Here is an 18,569-nt window from a genome sequence, read left to right as displayed (position 1 = left end):
AGAAAATTAAATATTACTTCAGTGTGAAAAGTTCTTGAAATTCTAAAAATTGTTTACATTGGTGTTCCTGGGTGGCTTAGTCAGTTGAGTGTCTCACTTCAACTCAGGTCGTGATCTCGCGGCTTGTGGGTTCAAGCCCCGCATTGGGCTCTGTGCTGACAGCTCAGAGCCTGGAGCCTGCTTCGGATTCTGTGTCTCATTCTCTCTCTGCCCCTTCCTACCCCCAAAAAATAAACAAACATTAAAAATTGTTTGCATTGAAATTTGGAGTCATTTCTACCTGCATTTAGCTTCTAGTTTTGCCCAATTAAATAAACTTATCTATTTCTTTCTCTATTCCTGTTCCTAACAAAACTGATCAAGAGTTGTCTGTATTCAGACAATTTTATTTCCCCATCTTCTATTCTTCCCTCAGTCCAGTGCAGTGCAGTGACGTTCTAACCCCTCTGTCTCAGTGGGGTTTTATATCCTCTCTTTTGTTGAAACTGTTCTTGTGAAAGTTACCATCCTCCTGGCCATGTCCACAAATCATCTCTGTCTTCATCATACGCATCCTCAGAGGCTTTCATTGCAGCCTTCTTCCTGAAACACTTCCTTCTCTTAGCTTCTGTGACATACCTACTTCATTTTGTTTCTTTCCATAGTCTTTGTTTCTCAACCCAAAATAAATGATGGAAGACCCAAAGACTTAGTCTTTGGCCCCCTTTTTCTTTCCTATTAATTTTCTCTTCCCAGGTAATTATGTGTAAATGACCGTGTGTTTATATCTCCAGCCCTGACATCTCTTTTTTTTTTTTTTTTTTTTAATGTTTGCTTATTTTTGAGAGACAGAGAGGGACAGAGCACTAGTGGGGAAGGAGCAGAGAGAGAGGGAGACAAAGAACCTGAAGCAGGCTCCTGGCTCTGAGCTGTCAGCACAGAGCCCGACACGGGGCTAGAACTCACGAACTGTGAGATCATGACCTGAGCTGAAGTTAGCGCCCAACCGACTGAGCCACCCAGGTGCTCCCCTGACATCTCTTTTGAACTCTGGACTTGAATACTCAGATGCTTTACCATCTATCTCCATTTAGATGTCTCAAAATTAACATGTTTAAAAGAGAGCTCTTGATTCCTGACTAACCCCCATCAGAGAAAGACAAGAATAAAACATGTTCCTTCTTCTTTCAGTAAATATGATACTATCTTCACCTTTCTTATTGCTAAGACCTAGAGTTCATTCTTTATTCCACTTTTTTTTCAACCCCTACTTCCAGCCCCTTGGTGAGGCATGTTGCACTACATCTTAACATCTTCCTGTTCTTTCCATTTCATTCATCTCCTTAAATCCTGGCTGTCACTGTTAGCCTGGATGGTTTTGGTAGCCTCCTTACCACTCTCCCTGTTTCTCCTTTTTCATCCCAATTATCCACTTCCTCATTTAGAAACATAGAACTCTATATTTGCCAAATAAATGCTACATGAATGAGGGAAGATTTATTGTATAAATTGCAAGGATGGCTTGTTACAGTTATATAGACATCGTGCTTGGGGTTACACCATCCTAATTTGAATCAATAGCTCTGTTATTTACCACATGTGTGACAATGGCTAACTCATTAAAACTTTCTAAAACTCGTCTAGTCATTTCTAAAACAGAGATTGTGGGGTGCCTGGGTGGCTCAGTCAGTGTGCTTCCAACTCTTGATTTCAGCTCAGCTCATGATTCCAGGGTCGTGGGATCAGGCCCTGCATTGGACTGTGTGCTGAGCATGGAGCCTGCTTGGGATTCTCTCCCTCTCCCTCCCTCCCTCCCTCCCTCTCTCTCTGTCTCTCTCCCCCCCCCTCCCTTCCCCCACCACCCGTCTCCTGCTTACACTCTCTCTCTCAAATTAAATATATATTATAATAGAACCCACCTCATAGGAATATTGGCCTGGTACATAGTGAACATTTAAAATTATTTTCAGAAATAGTAATAGTTAAATTTTATTTTAAAATATCTTATAGGGGCCCCTGGGTGGCTCAGTCGGTTGAGTGTCCGACTCTTGGTTTTGGCTCAGGTCATAATATCATGACTTTGTGGGTTTGAGCCCCACATAGGGCTGGTGGTGGGGAGCCTGCTTAGGATTCCCTCTCCCTGTCTCTCTGCTTCTCCCCAACATGTGTTGTCTCTGTCTCTCTCAAAATAAAGAAATTAAAAAAAAATTTTTTTTAATAGTACAGTATGTAAGTATATTATTTGTTATATTTGAAAAGTGTGACCTGCCTCATTCATGAAACTTTAAGAAACTAACATGGATGTGTGTATTTGATTTTTCTCCTGGAACATTGTGATCCATTGGTTCTGTCCTTATCTTGCCAAATCTGATTCCCCAGATGCTGATTTTCTCAAGATCTAAATAATCTAACTCTTACAGTATATTGTACTATTTTGCTGCTTTGTGGTCTTTTTCCTTGACTGTACTCCAAATCTTAGCCCACCCATTATTGTTAAATTTTCTCCTCAGTGGCTTTATTATAGTCATCCTTGAACATGTAGTTATAGGTAAGTTTGCATTTCTTTTAATGTTTTGGGGAATAAGTATCGTATTTAGATAATTTCCTTAAAGTATCTCACTGAAGTAAGGTAGAATTGCTTTTTTTTCTTACCATCACACTAATTTTTTTAGCAAGCTTTCTCTCTTTACTTGATGAGAACTAATTTCATAAGTTATCTTATTAATGCTTCCTGAATCCTTCGGTCTCAGAGCCATTCTCTTAAATGGACCCGCATTATCAGAATTACTTGGGGAAACTTCAGTGTGCACAGATTCTTCTCACCACCTAGTATTCTCATGTCTGTTCTGGGCTGCTGGAATGTGTAGGCTGAAAAAGCTTCTAAGTGACTGTATTAAAGCTCCCCCTTTCCCTCCCATCTCTGCGTTGTTTAGAACCATATTATTATACGTCTCAGTTATAACCATTTGTGGAAAGAAAAATAGAATCCATTAAAAATTTCTTAAGATTATCTTATCTGACATAAGAGTGTAAGTCAGGGGGCACCTGGGTGGCTGAGTCGGTTAAGCACCCGACTTTTGATTTCAGCTCACATCATGAACTCACGGGGTTTGTGAGTTCAGGCCCCGCTTTGGGCTCTGCGCTGACAGAGTGGAGCCTGGTTGGGAGTGTCTCTCTCTTCCTCTCTCTCTGCCCCTTCCCCACTTGTGCATATGCTCACTCTCTTCTCTCAAATCGATGAATAGTGTAAGTCAGCACTCTGCAAACTTGTCATCTTTATTAAGTTTTAGTGTTATTGTACCATTAGAGCTTATACTTTAACATTATTCAAAAATGTGATCTTTTCTCTCCTCCTAGCTGCAGGTCTTAGTCTTAAGAAAAAGAATTTTTTGTAAAGGGTTGGTGGAGCAGTATTTCTTTTTTGTTAGTACTACTTTATCAACTCCAAGAATGTCACCATAGTTGGAGACAATAGTTGCTATCCTTATCAAAAATACTTAGCATGGCTTCTGAAAATACTTTTTGAAATGAGGACAGGTATGTTACTAGCTTGTTGAAATTTTTTTTAAATTACAGTTTTTGCTTATTTTATGTCTAGGTTGAACAGTTAACAAATCATCTGAAAGAAAAAACAGACAAGTGCAGTGAGCTTTTGCTCTCTAAAGAGCAGCTTCAGAGGGATGTACAAGAACGGAATGAAGAAATTGAGAAACTGGAGTTCCGAGTAAGGGAACTAGAGCAAGCCTTACTCGTTAGTACAGACACTTTCCAAAAGGTATGGCATTTTCTTCAGGCTAATTTTATGAAGTGTTTTAATGTGGATTGCTCTTAGTTACCTGAACATCAGTTCCTTTAAATAAAAAATTACTAGTGACTTTTTGTTGATATTATTACAAAATATAAATATACCTTTATGTCTCCAGTGACATAACTATATCTGTTTCTTCTTACCTTCAAATGTTACTTGCATACCTTAGTCCTGAAAAAGGAAAAGTAAGTAAACCAGAGGAATTAATGATCCTTTTCACAGTCAATAGGTTGTGATTCTAAAATAATAGCCAAATGAAAAAGCTGTGGACACCAGTTGAGTCTATTGCTTTATCCCAGAATAAGAGTGAAATCTATCCCCACTATACTGCAGAAAACAAGAATGAATCAAAGAAGAGCAGGATAAGGAAGCTTGGGAAGGGGACATATTAGGGGATAGTCTCCATTTTATCTGAGGAATGAATTTTAAGAGTGTCAAACATTCCTCGGGGCGCCTGGGTGGCGCAGTCGGTTAAGCGTCCGACTTCAGCCAGGTCACGATCTCGCGGTCCGGGAGTTCGAGCCCCGCGTCAGGCTCTGGGCTGATGGCTCAGAGCCTGGAGCCTGTTTCTGATTCTGTGTCTCCCTCTCTCTCTGCCCCTCCCCCGTTCATGCTCTGTCTCTCTCTATCCCAAAAATAAATAAACATTGAAAAAAAAAATTAAAAAAAAAAAAGAGTGTCAAACATTCCTGTGTTCCTGCATTCAAAACTGAGGATCTGTAACTTTGATTATTCACTAATGTAGATTATCAGCTGCTAATGGCATTGCTATTTCTCCAGTTAAAATGGATAATTAGATTTAATGTCTGAAGTTTTGAGAAAATTTTTGTATATTTAAAGGTAGAGGACCAAAAGCAGTCTGGAGCTCTAGAAGCTAAAACAGAATTGTCGCTAGAAGTACAGTTGCAGGCTGAGCGAGATGCTATAGACCGAAAGGAAAAAGAGGTAAGAGGTACACTTTGAATGACAAAATGTGGCTTGAATTATTTTAAATAAGTCACCTTGAGAATGTCATTTGTACAGAATGGGGTTTATACTGTTTAGACAGTTTTCTTAGCTCGTTACCTAAATTGATCTTGAAGACAAAAAGAGTTGAACAAATAAGCTGGTATGAGAAGTGTTCCATGTAGAGGGGACAAATGTAAAGGCCTTGACACAGAAGAAGTTTGAAGACAAAAGAAGGTATGAATGGAGTGAAGAGGAGACTGGAGAGAGAATTGTATTAGCACAAAAGGCAGGATCTCTCTTTTTCCCTTCTTTACTGTGAGCTTTGAAGTTATGCTACTTTGCCGTAGGGTTTGGGGGTGGGTTGTTTGTTTTTTTTAAGTTGTATTACCCTGGGAGGTTATAGCGCTGTTTTACAATGTATAAACATGTTCTTAAAAAATTAACAATAAGGTAGTTTTAGGAAAGTTTTCCTATGTTTTCCTACTCCCTCCCTTTTCAAAAAAAAAAAACAAAACAAAAAACAAAAAAAGAAAAATCTACTTTTAATACTAATTTCCAATTTCAAGCTAATTTAAATGTATTTAAATTTTTGTCTATTTTTCTAAAATATACTGTATTCTACATTATTTAGCTGTATCATAGCATTATAAATATTTAAGATTTTTTAAGTTACATTTTCATTTCTATATAATTTTTTCAGGATATTTAATAGATTTTAACAAATACTTAATTGAATTTAAACAGTATAAACGTTAATAAGTGCTTTGGAAAATACAAGAATGAATTAGACATCAACTCAAACTCTAGCTCAGGCAACTTGTAGTTTTAGGGGCACCTGGGTGGCTCAGTTGGTTGAGCATCTGACTCTTGGTTTAAACTCAGGTCATGATCTCATGGTTTGTGAGTTTGAGCCCTATGTCAAGCTCTGCTCTGACAGCACAGAGCTTACTTGGGATTCTTTCTCTCTCCCCCTCTCTTCTGCCTCTCCCCTGCTTGCACACACACTCTCTATCTTTCTCAAAATAAATAAGTAAACATTAAAAAAATTTTTTTAAACAATAGGAATTTTTTTAAAAAAGAAAACTCGTATTTTAGAGGAGAAAAAAAATCCATATAAATGATGAAAAGAAATGATCATCTCCATGAGAAGGATTATTTTCTTGCTATCATATAATACTGACTGATGTTTATCTAAAAGGTTCTTGTTTATTTTGCTTTTTTGGTTTTTCCACAAAAAGCAGGGAACACTTGTTTATCTGTAACCACTTCTGTGTGTTTTGAAAAGAATTGGGGAGCTTGGCTGGTTCAGTTAGTGGAGTATGCAGTTCTTGATCTCAGGGTTATGAGTTCAAGCCCTATGTTGGGCATGGAGCCTACTTAAAATAAAAAGGAAGGAAGGAAGGAAGGAAGGAAGAAAAGAAAGAAAATAATTAACATTTAAATATAAAAATTGACCTTATACTAATTAATCAAAAAAAAAATTGCTTTCTAAAAAGATAGACCTTCAAAACTGGACCCAAAAGCAGTGATAGTTGATTATGGGTAGATAATTAAGTTTACTATATTTTAATTATCTTTTGAATAACGTTACTAACACCTTAATTTTTCACGTAACATTACTGACACCTTAATTTTTTGAAGTGAGTATCCAATAGCAATCTACCTTTTACTCAGACTCATAGTTTATCAGAACTACAAAGAGACCTGTCAACCAGCTTCTGTCAGCCAACTCCCAGTTTTTATAGATGAGCTAGAGCCAGACAAGTTGAGTTAGTGAAGGGTTAAAATGATAGCTCATCCTGGTGGACTAGTTTTTTTTTATTATTAAATTTTTTTTTTCAACGTTTTTTATTTATTTTTGGGACAGAGAGAGACAGAGCATGAATGGGGGAGGGGCAGAGAGGGAGACACAGAATCAGAAACAGGCTCCAGGCTCCGAGGCATCAGCCCAGAGCCTGACGCGGGGCTCGAACTCACGGACTGCGAGATCATGACCTGGCTGAAGTCGGACGCTTAACCGACTGCGCCACCCAGGCGCCCCTGGACTAGTTTTTAATCACAGCAACAAGTACTCTGTCAGAACCCACTTGTCTGTAACTGAAGACTGAAAGAGAGGAACATAGAATTAAAACCTAAATCTTTTAATGAAAATCACTTCTTAAACACTCTCTCCTATACTAGGCAAATATCTGATGGAGTATAAACATAAGATGTCTATATGCGTCATTATATTTTTAGATATTTTCCATTATTCTTACAGGCTTAATTTGTATAAAACTTTTTTTTTTCGGTTTATTGTATGTTTAGAAATGCAGAATGAATAGAGCAGAAACTGTAAAGATAGTTTAAGGATGATGAGAGAAGGCGAATAATGTGGGGAGAAATAGAAGGAAGAGTTTCTTTAAAAAAAGATGCCTTCAGTAGGTTTTAACTCTCTATAAAGCTAATAAGATATAGCTTACAGATGGCAGTAATAAAAAGTAATGGTTAACTTTGTTGAGGTCTGTGCTAGAAAGTGGTATTTTAAATGCCTATGCCATTAATCCTTACACTCTCCCCCTCAGGGAGAGTGTAGCCTAGCACTAGACAGGCTCTAGTGTTATCTCCACTTTACAGATGAGTAAACTGAGTCTTTACGAGAGGTTAAGTAACTTGCTCATGGTCACACAGTAAGCAGTTGAGGAAGAATTCCTCCTGGATTTCTCTGATTCTGGAGTCCTGTGGTATTGTACTGCCAAAGAATTGGGGAATAAACTTTCCTTGTTAGTGAGAAGTATTAAAGACTGTCACTGAACATCTATTGGGCTCTTAACATGTGTTGACTACCACTCTCCCAATTGTAAAACCAGCACCAGATTTCAAAGAATCTACTGTCTAAGAAGTCGTATACACATTTGAAAGAGATCGAGAAGACTCGAAAAGAAAACACAAATAGTTGCAAATTTATTTGATCCAAACTACCTATATAACATTTGGTAGCTAAATTAAACAAGATTAAAACAAATAACCACCATTCTATTTTTAAAGCTTAATAATATTCTTGTGGTTTTTGGTTGTAATAGACTCAGTAACAGGACAGCCTGGAAATGACACTGGCTGAATAGGAGGAATAGGAGAAAAGAATCATACAGTGTCCTCTTTGAGAATTGAAGTCTCTATTGTGGTGACTCAAGTTCAGCTACTTCTAACAGAAATGTTAGTGCTTTGAACCAGTGCTTTTCAAACTTTAATGTGCATATGAATCCCCTGGGAATCTTGTTAAAATGAAGATTCTGAATCAGTAGGTCTGGGATGGGGTTTCAGAATCTATTCATCTAACATGTTCCCAGGTGATGCCAATTCTGCTCTAGGGACCACACTTTGAATGGCAAGACTTTAGATCAAATTTAGAATTTGACCATAAACTGATCAAAAAAGAAAGTAAAACAAAACAAATGAACAAAAAACCAAACATGGTCTAAATACAGAGTACAAACTGGTGGTTGACAGAGGGTGGGTTGGGGGAGATGGGTGACAAGGATTAAGAGGTACCCCCCTAAAACAAATGGCATTTGAGGTGGAGCATCGGTTTTGAACTTCAATGTCTATGTGTATATTAAAGTAGTACTTTTTCATCAAAAGCAGTTGTGGAAGATAGGGATTGGTATAAGTACTATTACATTAGATAACTTTGAAGAAGATATAATCACCATAGTTTTCACCAGTCTAACCTGATAATTATATATGCACAACTACTAAATGTATTTAAGGTGTGTCTTCTGAGTCTAATGCCAGTGTACAGAAAATAATTTAAGTATAAGTTTTGGGCATTCGTTATTAGAAGCAGGATAAGTGATAGTTAAGAACGTAAGGCTCCACAGGTAAACTTCTCAGGTTCAAAAGCTAGAGCCTGTGACCTAAGGGCAAGGTACCTTGCTTTCAGTGACTCCCTTCCTCATCTCTGAAATGGGAATAATTTGGATTATTAATTAAAGATTTCATAAGATTATTACAGACTTTAAAAAAATAATATATATAAAGCACCTTATGCAGCACCTGGCAATAAAGTGTCTATAAATGATGGCTATTATTAGTGTCAGTACTATTTCTGTTAATGAACTATTAGGCTAAATGCTTTTGAAGGGCTTTGCCTTGCTTAGTGCTAAGACATGATTCTGATTACATATCTGGGTGTAAGCAGCATATGGTTCCTTTCAAGTTCTAAGGCAATAAATGATTTATAGGCTGCTCTCTGAGCCAGCTCCACTGAATAATGTTGCTCCTGCATTTTACGTTGCTTGTAATGCAGCAGTTTGATCATCAGGTAAATACATTCTTGGAAATCCATTCATTATTTATTAAGTACCTACAAAGTACTGTGCCAAATGATGATTCCTTAATCAAACCCAACTTTTAAAATGATAGCTAGCACTTAAAACTTGTCATTAGTTTCAGTCTCTTTATAACCATTAAAGAGCAATTGCTTTACTGTTAATAGTAATTTATGCTCAGAAAAGAGCTAAATTTTTCTTGTCCTACACATAGGAACTCTCTAATTTTCTCCTAAAATGGTATTAATAACTCACTGTTTAAGTTTCTGTATTTCAGACGTAAGGATCTCACAGCCTTAGTGTCTACCTTTACTTTCTTCTACTTAAACAAGGCACATGGCAGCCAGACCTTTCATTCAGTTAAGTATTAATATGGACTAATTTGAGCTAGTCTCACTTGGTAGCTAAAACAACTGACCAAATCCTGCAGCTTTTTGAACTTTTTGATAGCAATTAAATTTAACATGAAATAAGATTTAAAATGCAGGCCCTTTCCCTTCCCCCCATGACTCTTTTCTGCTATATCAGAGGGTATTTTAGGTAAGAAATGGCTCCTTGTATCTTTGCTCTGAAGGGCTCCTCTTTGCTTTGGGTAGGATGATTTAAGGGTGGTGATCAGTTTGAAATACATAGAAAGCACACAGTTACACCTGGCTTAGCGAAACCCCTTTATTCTCATCGCTCGTATCTCTTAAACACTTAATTATGTTTTATACAGCTACTGCAGCACTCTTTCTCTCTTGACAAATAAACATTTGTAAACAGGTTTTCAGGGGCACCTGGGTGGCTCAGTTGGTTAAGTGTCCTACTTCAGCTCAGGTCATGACCTCGTGGTTTGTGAGTTTGAGCCCTGCGTTGGGCTCTGTGCTGGCAGCTTGGAGCCTGGAGCCTGCTTCGGATTCTGTGTCTCTCTCTCTCTGCCCCTCTCCTGCTCATGCTCTCTCTCTCTGTCTCAAAAGTAAATAAAACATTAAAAAAATTAAAAATGAACAGGTTTTCATTTTATCTTTCCTTTCGATAATTTTGGTATCAAAGATTACAAACTTAGAAGAACAATTAGAGCAGTTTAGAGAAGAACTGGAAAATAAGAATGAAGAAGTTCAGCAACTACATATGCAATTAGAAATACAGAAAAAGGAATCTACTACCCGCCTCCAAGAACTTGAACAAGAAAACAAATTATTTAAGGTAATTAAGAAAAACTTTGCTTACAAATAATTCATAATTTTTGTCTTAGTATCAAACATTTGCTGGATCCAGCTGCTAAATAATACTTAACAAAGGAATATTACCTGCAAATGGATTTGCATGCAACTTATTTTCCACCCAACATAAACATTTGACTGCATCATGAGAGAAAAAATTTTTAGAACTGTTATCAAAATATTTTAAGAATTATTCACTTACAATTACTGTATGTTATCTGATTTTGTTTATTTGTACATTTTGGGTGCTTTATCTTTTGTAAGATTCAATTGAAACAATATTCAGAAAATGGCATATAGTGATCTATCTAACTGGGATGGTTATTTTTGTTCCTAGGATGAAATGGAGAAACTGGGATTTGCCATGAAGGAATCTGATGCTATCTCTACTCAGGACCAACATGTGTTGCTTGGAAAATTGGCTCAAATAATGCAGGAAAAAGAAATAGAAATTGAGCAATTAAATGAGCAAATTACAAAACTTCAGCATCAACTTAAAATTACAACTGATAATAAGGTAAACAAATTTAAAATTACTACATGAAATTAAGCTACAATTGTAGGGGCAAATGGTTATTTTTCAGCTTCTCTTTGAATATAAACACTGAATAAACCTTAATTCTCTTTTACCCATTTACTTTATTAAGACACATTGGTTTCGGGTGTCTGAGGAGCTCAGTCAGTTAAGCGTCCGACTTCAGCTCTTGTCTTGGTCTCACAGCTTGTGAGTATGAGCCCCACGTCAGGCTCTGGGCTGACAGCTCAGAGCCTGGAGCCTGCTTCAGATTCTGTGTCTCTGGATCTCTCTGCCCCTCTGTTGCTTGCACATTCGCTCTCTTTGTCAAAAATAAAAATACATAAAAATTAAAAAAAAAAAAAAGAAAGCGACTCCTTGGCTTCATAAGCTATGTGTATTTTTTTTATCCTCTTCTAATATTGTCAAAGATTTTTGATGTTTTCCAGAGAGTCTCTGGTGACTCAGATTTCATCATATCATTCTAACCAAATCTAATAAAAATTATTCTATTTGATAGGAATTATATCTTCTGGAGACCATTTTTATATTAATACTTCATTCTTTTCAAGTAGAATGCATTGATGTTAACTATTTTACTCACAGGAAATCAGCTACTAAAGTGTAAGTCACTTTATATTTAATAGAACTTTCTGAGCAAAGTTCAAAATAAGGTCATTGTTTGATCTGATTAGGACTGTTGGTCTATATTAAAGTTAATCTATTATGTCTGAGAAGTAAATTGTGTGAGATCAACACTTTCAGTTCCTGCCCTTAAAATAAAAAATGAAATTCCCAAAATATAAATAATTTATTTATTATGTCTGTTACCTGTTTTTCATCAACAGGTTATTGAAGAAAAAAATGAACTGATAAGGGATCTTGAAACCCAAATAGAATGTTTGATGAGTGACCAAGAACGTGTGAAGAAAAATAGAGAAGAAGAAATTGAGCAGCTCAATGAAGTGATTGAAAAACTTCAACAGGAATTGGCATTAATTGAACAGAAGACATCAGTGGATGCTACTTCTTTTCCAGAAGAAGCAGACAGTTTAAAACATCAATTGGATATGGTAATAGCTGAAAAACTGGCTTTGGAACAGCAAGTAGAAACCACTAATGAAGAAATGGCCTTTACAAAAAATGTACTTGAAGAAACTAATTTAAAAATGAATCAGCTAACTCAAGAATTATGCAGCTTAAAGAGAGAACGTGAAAATATGGAAGAAATCCAAAGTGTACCAGAGAAAAGCATTAACATGGCCATAGATGATCTGAGCAAAACCAAACCTGAACTGGAAGTAGTCCTTCCTGAGAATGCTCTTAAACCCCTAGAAAATCAGACTGACTTCACATCTTTTGAAGAAAATAGCAAAGGTTCCATTAGCAGTTTGGAATCAAAGGTGCTACAACTTGAGGGCACTGTGAGTGCAAAGGACTTAGAACTCACCCAGTGTTATAAACAAATAAAGGACATGCAAGAGCAAGGCCAGTCTGAAACAGAGATGCTGAAAAGGAAGATTGTAAACCTACAGAATGTGCTTGAAGAAAAAGTTGCTGCTGCTCTTGTGAGTCAAGTCCAACTTGAAGCAGTTAAGGAATATGCAAAATTCTGTCAAGATAAACAACCAGTTTCATCAGAACTTGAAAGAACACATGCACAGAATTTAAATCAAGTTACAGATAATGAGATGGAGTCAAATGTATTAGCATTAACCTTGAGAATATCAGAATTAGAAAGCCAGGTGGTTGAAATGCAGACTAGTTTGATTTTAGAAAAAAAACAGGTAGAAATTGTAGAGAAAAATGCTTTGGAAAAAGAAAAGAGGCTACTAGAACTACAGAAGTTATTGGAGGAGGAGAAAAAACAGGGAGGTAAAGAAAGGAAAAGAAGCCCTGAAGGAAACTTTGAAGTTCTCAAGGTTAGTTTGTACTTAATTTTTTTCACTTAAATACCCTAAGAAATTCTCTTTTTTTTTGTTCCATAAGCTTGATTGCTAATTTACTAAATTAAATATGGTGTTCTTTATATCTAGCAATTCATATATAAAGGGCTTTTATAAAAATACTACTTTTCTGTATACTCCCATTATTATCACTAAAATAATGGAAAAATCGATATTTTGTGGTCTTCAAATCATGTTATTTATTTCACTAGCATACTCATTAAGTAGAGCAGTCAGAAGAAGGTGAGAGATGTTTTAGAGATGATAAGTTTAGCAAATGTCCTTTGGAATTTGGGTTTTTTTCCTGTTCCATCTAATATGCGTGTTTTGTGATCATTTTAAGTAATGGAAAATAATAAAATATATTAATATTCCACTGAATTAACATATCAGTAAGAAGTCATTAGCTTTTGCAGACTTTTATAGCTGGTAATAGATTCTTTCCTTTCTTAGGAATAATTTGTCTTTCACCCTTGTAAGTCTGCTTATGTAACAATCTGAAATTGCATTTATTTCTTAGCATAGGACAGATATAGAAGGACTTTAATTTTCACAACCTCACTTTATATATTTATAATATTGAGTACTAAATATGCAGTCTTATATGAATACCAGGAGGTTAACTGATGTATCTAGATTCTATTAATATATAATTTGTTTTACAAAAGATGATAATTCTGGGGTGCCTAGGTGGTTCAGTCAGTTAAGCATCTGACTCTTGATTTTGGCTCAGGTCATGATCTCACAGTTCATGAGATCAAGCCCTGTGTCAGGCTCTGTGCTGACAGTGCAGAACCTGCTTGGGATTCTCTATCTCACCCTGGTCCTTGCTTACATGTGCACACTCTCTCAAAATAAACAAATGCACATTAAAAAACAAAAACAAAGGATGATAACTCTTTCCATTTACTAGGCTTTTTTCTCTTCCCCAGAACTATAACTGATTGTAGTCATTTTAAAATATTAATGTGACTTTCCATGTATATAAAACATGTAAGAAGTATCTTAGTAAGACTTGGCATTTTTTGAGGAAAGTTATATAAGTACGAAAGTTTTTGAATGGTAACAGTATTTCATTAATGATTTATAAATAGGGTACATACTAACATGAAGTACCTTTCATTCCTAGAAAATAACTTTTTTCTTACTGTCTCAAGAACATAAAATGATCGTTCTAAAAAAGTTTTCCTATTTGTTGAAAGAACATGAATCATTTATTTCTACACCGTTTTATTGGATAGGCAGTCATTCCTGAAAAATCTTCGTTAGAATGTATAGGTACCTTGAAATTGGCTGTATTTTTTTTGTAAATAACATGTTTCTAAATGTTTTCCACTATCATTCAGACAACTACTGAGCTAATTCATACCAGTGAAGAAAGTGGATTTTTTGGTCAACTTGAGGCTCTTAGAGCTGAATCATCAGCAACTAAAGAAGAACTTGCCAATTATAAAGAGAAAGCAGAAAAGCTTCAAGAAGAGCTTTTGGTAAAATAAGTAACATACTTTCTAATTCACTTACTTTTACATAATCTTAATTTCATTTCAAAGTATATTCTCTTCTATAAACCCAAACCAAATTTATAACTTAAAAGCTGGAAACAAATCTTTTATGGCTTTGGTTAAAAGTTATTACAAATTTCTTTACTACTATCTTCTTGCTTAATTTTCCTGGAATATTTTTTAGCAAGATGCTTTTAGTCTCTAGTCTCTTAATGAACAAGTAGATAGACAGATGTTAAAGAGAATTCTTATCCCATGAAAACCAAAAAGATGAGGCTGATAAAATAATTTCATTTCTAAGGTCATCTATGATTTTACATATAATGCAAATATATATATGGAATCTAGGAGTGTTTCTGAAAAACTTTTCCTATTATTCTAAGGAAAATGAATATCCTCTCTACCTTAAATTCTACATTTAATATTTTTAATTGAATGTTCTGTTCTGTTCATTATGTTTTAGATAAAAGAAACAAGTATGGCATCTCTCCAGAAAGATTTAAGCCAAGTCAGGAATCAGCTCATAGAAGCAGAAGAGAAATTATCCTACTTCTTAGAAAAAGAAGATAAAACTGAGTTACAGGAAAACAGAAAAGTCTGCATATTAGAGGCACTTCCTAATAAAGTGGGTAAAAGTTTGGCATCCCAGACAGAGGGGACTCTCAAGGTCAATAGCAGCAGTCAGACTCCACAAATTCTTGTCAGAAATGCAGGAATCCAAGTTGATTTACAGAGTGAATGTTCATCAGAAGAAGTCACTGAAATAATCAATCAGTTTACTGAAAAAATTGAGCAGATGCAAGAATTACATGCTGCTGAAATTTTGGATATGGAATCCAGACATATTTCAGAAACTGAAACCTTAAAGAGGGAGCACTATGTTGCAGTTCAGTTACTGACAGAAGAATGTGGTACCTTGAAGGCAGTGATACAGTGTCTGAAATCGAAGGAGGTATTTGGTTTTCATAATACATGTTTTTTCAACATTCTGTGTGTGGTTCCCCCCCCCCAAAATTCTTTGTTTTTAAGAGAGAAAGAAATTTGGGGTAGCCTCTTCCTTGTGATAAGATTATAGATCTAAATCTTCTTTACCTCGTGTATTCCAATAATAATTTGCTACCAAGTTCCTCTGCAAATTTGGAATGTGATAATATCATTCCTTAATTCATGAATGTTTGCAATGGTAATATCCATTAAAAAAATTGAAGACTTTTATAAACCATGGATAGTTCCACTTAACTGTGAAAGATGTGACAGATTTAATTGAGTTTTTCATTTGTTTTTTGTTCTTTGACAGCATTACCAAAGAACAAAACTATTTATTGGGTTCCTATTTCTATTTTTGTTAAGGCCAAAAATGTTATGTATTCTTTTGTTTTCTCTAATTAGGGATCCTCACTTCCCGAATTAACACATTCTGATGCTTACCAAACTAGAGAAATATGTTCCAGTGGTAAGTTACATAAATTTCTGACATTTTTGTAGTACTTATTTAAAAAGTGTTTGTTTTGAGGCGCCTGGGTGGCTCAGTCAGTTTAGCGTACAACTTCAGCTCAGGTCGTGATCTCACAGTTCATGAGTTCAAGCCTGCGTCAGGCTCTATGCTGACAGCTCAGAGCCTGGAGCCTGCTTTGGATTCTGTATCTCCCTCTCACTCTGCCCTCCCATTCACACTCTGTCTCTCTCAAAAACAAACATTAAAAAAAATTTTTTTTTTTTTAATAAATAATAATTGTTTCTTTTCAATAGTCAATTGTTGTTTTCTTTATTTTAGATTCTGGATCAGACTGGGGTCAAGGAATTTATCTTACACAAAGTCAGGGATTTGACACAGCATCAGAAGACAGAGGAGATGAAGGCGAAAGTTCAACAGATTCATTTCCAAAAAAAATAAAGGTACTGAAAGACAGCTGTCTTTTAGTGAAACTTAGCCAGTCTGATTTCTGTATTGAACATAGCAGTTTATTAGAACATAGTAAGTTTCTCTCTGAAGAGAGAATTGCATAGCTAGAAGGAATCTTGGGGATCTATATAGGTTTATTCCTATATTTTACAGATAATAAAGTATAATATATGTAATAATTATTTGCATAAAGAGATAAAGAGTTAAAATTTTTTTTTAATTCCTGTTACTTTTGAGTGCCAAAATTATTAAAGCAATCTCAAGGACTAGAATTTATCTCCTACATAATTCTTTTGGCCAAATTAGTGGCTGATCATTAAATCCAAGAAGAGTGCATTAGATAAATAGAAGGAACTTACAGATAAGAGCAACCCAAAAGACAGTGTCTTCTGGGATTGGCTTACTCCTCCATTAGAAGAAGGCAGTCAGTAATGGTAGCCTGGTATGTCCTTTCTGCAGTGACTCTTCTAAGTCAGGCTAACTTGATAAAGCTATCTTGCTTAAAATTTAGTTCTGTTTGTATGTCTGTTTTTGAACAAGTCGTCATAATTCTAGCCTTTGGGCTTTGATTTGTAGGGATTACTAAGAGCTGTCCATAACGAAGGCATGCAGGTGCTCTCCCTCACCGAGTCTCCCTACAGTGATGGAGAGGACCATTCTGTTCAGCAAGTTTCAGAATCTTGGCTAGAAGAAAGAAGAGCTTACCTCAGTACAGTCTCAGCTCTTAAGGACTTAATTACCAAAATACAAGTGCAAAGAGATGCCGAGGTACTCAATACTATGCATCTTAACAGTTTTATATGCCCTTTATTAATAGTAAGGCACTTTATAATTTAAATTATTGTCTTTTATGATGTATTTTCACATGAATTACTGTGTATTATTTAAATGCCACAAGCCATACTCTTGAAAGTAAATCTATATACTTTTTGGCCTCTAACATTTAATTTGGTTAGTAGATAAATATCATTTTTAAACTTTTTATAAGCCTACTTATTTGAAAGTTAACTTTTGTTTTTTATTCTTTGTTAGGTTTACGATGGTTCCCAATCTCATGAGAGTTTCCCAGACTGGCGAGGTGAACTTCTGCTTGCTCTTCAGCAAGTTTTCTTAAAGGAGCGCGGTGTTTTACTAGCTGCATTTCAGACTGAGCTGACAGCTCTAGGTACTAGAGATGCAGTTGGATTATTGAACTGTTTGGAACAGAGAATACAAGAACAGGTATCAAAATAAAATGTTGAAACAAAGAGTGCTTTTTAATAGTAGTAAGAAAATGAGTTATTGATTACTTTTGGAGAAGGTCTCAAATTTAAAATTTTAATAGAAGCCACTAAGACTATTCGGAGAAAAATTATTACCTTAAATGTTTTATCTCATTTTAGAAATAAGACTGAAAATTAATGAGCTGCTCATCCAACTTAGGGAGTTAGAAAACAGCAACAGAATAAGCCCAAAGAAAGTAGAAGTAAGATATGGTCAGTTCTCACTGTCTGCAGTAGTTAGATTCTGTAAAGTAGTTGAGCGTGCTGAGCCATTGCTACTAGGGGAATACTGCAGGCAGGTTCCTGTGAGCCCCTGGTTGTGACATTTGCCAAGACACCTTATTTATATGTATTGCTGATTCATTAACCTTGAATCCATGGCCCGTAGCACTATTTAACTCCTGCCTAAAAGCAGCTTATCACATATATTCTCTGCATAAAATACCGCCTTCTTGTGCTTAGGAACACTAGATAGTCCTTCATCATTGTGCTTGGGGACCATTCTAAACAGCAAAATCACCATTAAAAAACACAGAAATGCAAAAGAACACAGCACTGAATAGATGGCAGGAAGGACACTTGTTTGCAGTTTAAGAGATAAAAGAAAACATCAGAATGTCACCTAGTGCACCTTCAGCTCAGAACATGCACAGCTGGCAGATTAAATGTTTTGCCACCCTTTGCATGTTTAAAAATGATTGTTCAAGCAATGCTAGTATTAATTCTGGGTTACAGATAAGTTTTAGTGAATAGGCAGATTTGTGGATACATAATCCACAAATGAGGCTCAACTGTAATAAAGAAAAATAAAGTTAGTGAAATACATACACCAGTATAATAGAGAGGATAGAAACTTTAAAAGTTTGTTCTTTGAAAGGCTAATAAGATAGAAACTTTTTTTGGAGAATTGGTTAAGGAAAAAGGTAAAAGCACACTTTAATAAAAAGCATACTTTTATAAAAGGTAAAAACACGCTTTTATAAAATGTGATCATAACTAAAAATAACAGATATAAAATAATAGAATATTATAGATAATTTTACATCAATTCAAAACTGTGGGACAAATAGATTTTCTAGAAAAATAATCACTTCCCAGAATTCATTCAGGATGAAATAGAAAACCTGAAAATACCTATAGCTAGTAATAAATAAATAAATAAATAAATAAATAAATAAATAAATAAATAAAT

The 18,569-nt window shown here is 35.4% G+C and overlaps 1 protein-coding gene across 7 annotated transcripts in view; it reads left to right on the top strand.

Annotated features, from left to right (window-relative positions):
- The window catches only part of AKAP9 (A-kinase anchoring protein 9), a 155,006-nt gene that overhangs the window by 112,401 nt on the left and 24,036 nt on the right, over positions 1 to 18,569 (top strand). For all 7 annotated transcript variants that reach the window (XM_040472711.1, XM_040472714.1, XM_040472709.1 and 4 more), the window contains 11 exons: positions 3,578 to 3,754; positions 4,628 to 4,732; positions 10,081 to 10,233; positions 10,588 to 10,767; positions 11,613 to 12,686; positions 14,057 to 14,197; positions 14,676 to 15,164; positions 15,602 to 15,665; positions 15,987 to 16,108; positions 16,692 to 16,883; positions 17,148 to 17,336. In XM_040472711.1, the coding sequence (XP_040328645.1) occupies positions 3,578 to 3,754; positions 4,628 to 4,732; positions 10,081 to 10,233; positions 10,588 to 10,767; positions 11,613 to 12,686; positions 14,057 to 14,197; positions 14,676 to 15,164; positions 15,602 to 15,665; positions 15,987 to 16,108; positions 16,692 to 16,883; positions 17,148 to 17,336 (2,886 nt within the window). The remainder of the gene's footprint in view (positions 1 to 3,577; positions 3,755 to 4,627; positions 4,733 to 10,080; positions 10,234 to 10,587; positions 10,768 to 11,612; positions 12,687 to 14,056; positions 14,198 to 14,675; positions 15,165 to 15,601; positions 15,666 to 15,986; positions 16,109 to 16,691; positions 16,884 to 17,147; positions 17,337 to 18,569) is intronic.

Source organism: Herpailurus yagouaroundi, unplaced genomic scaffold (assembly GCF_014898765.1).
Source record: "Herpailurus yagouaroundi ecotype Mexico unplaced genomic scaffold, PumYag 100, whole genome shotgun sequence".
NCBI classification, from domain to species: Eukaryota; Metazoa; Chordata; class Mammalia; order Carnivora; family Felidae; genus Herpailurus; species Herpailurus yagouaroundi.
The sequence above is the reverse complement of the archived record's forward strand: the minus strand, read 5'-3'. Positions and strand labels throughout refer to the sequence as shown.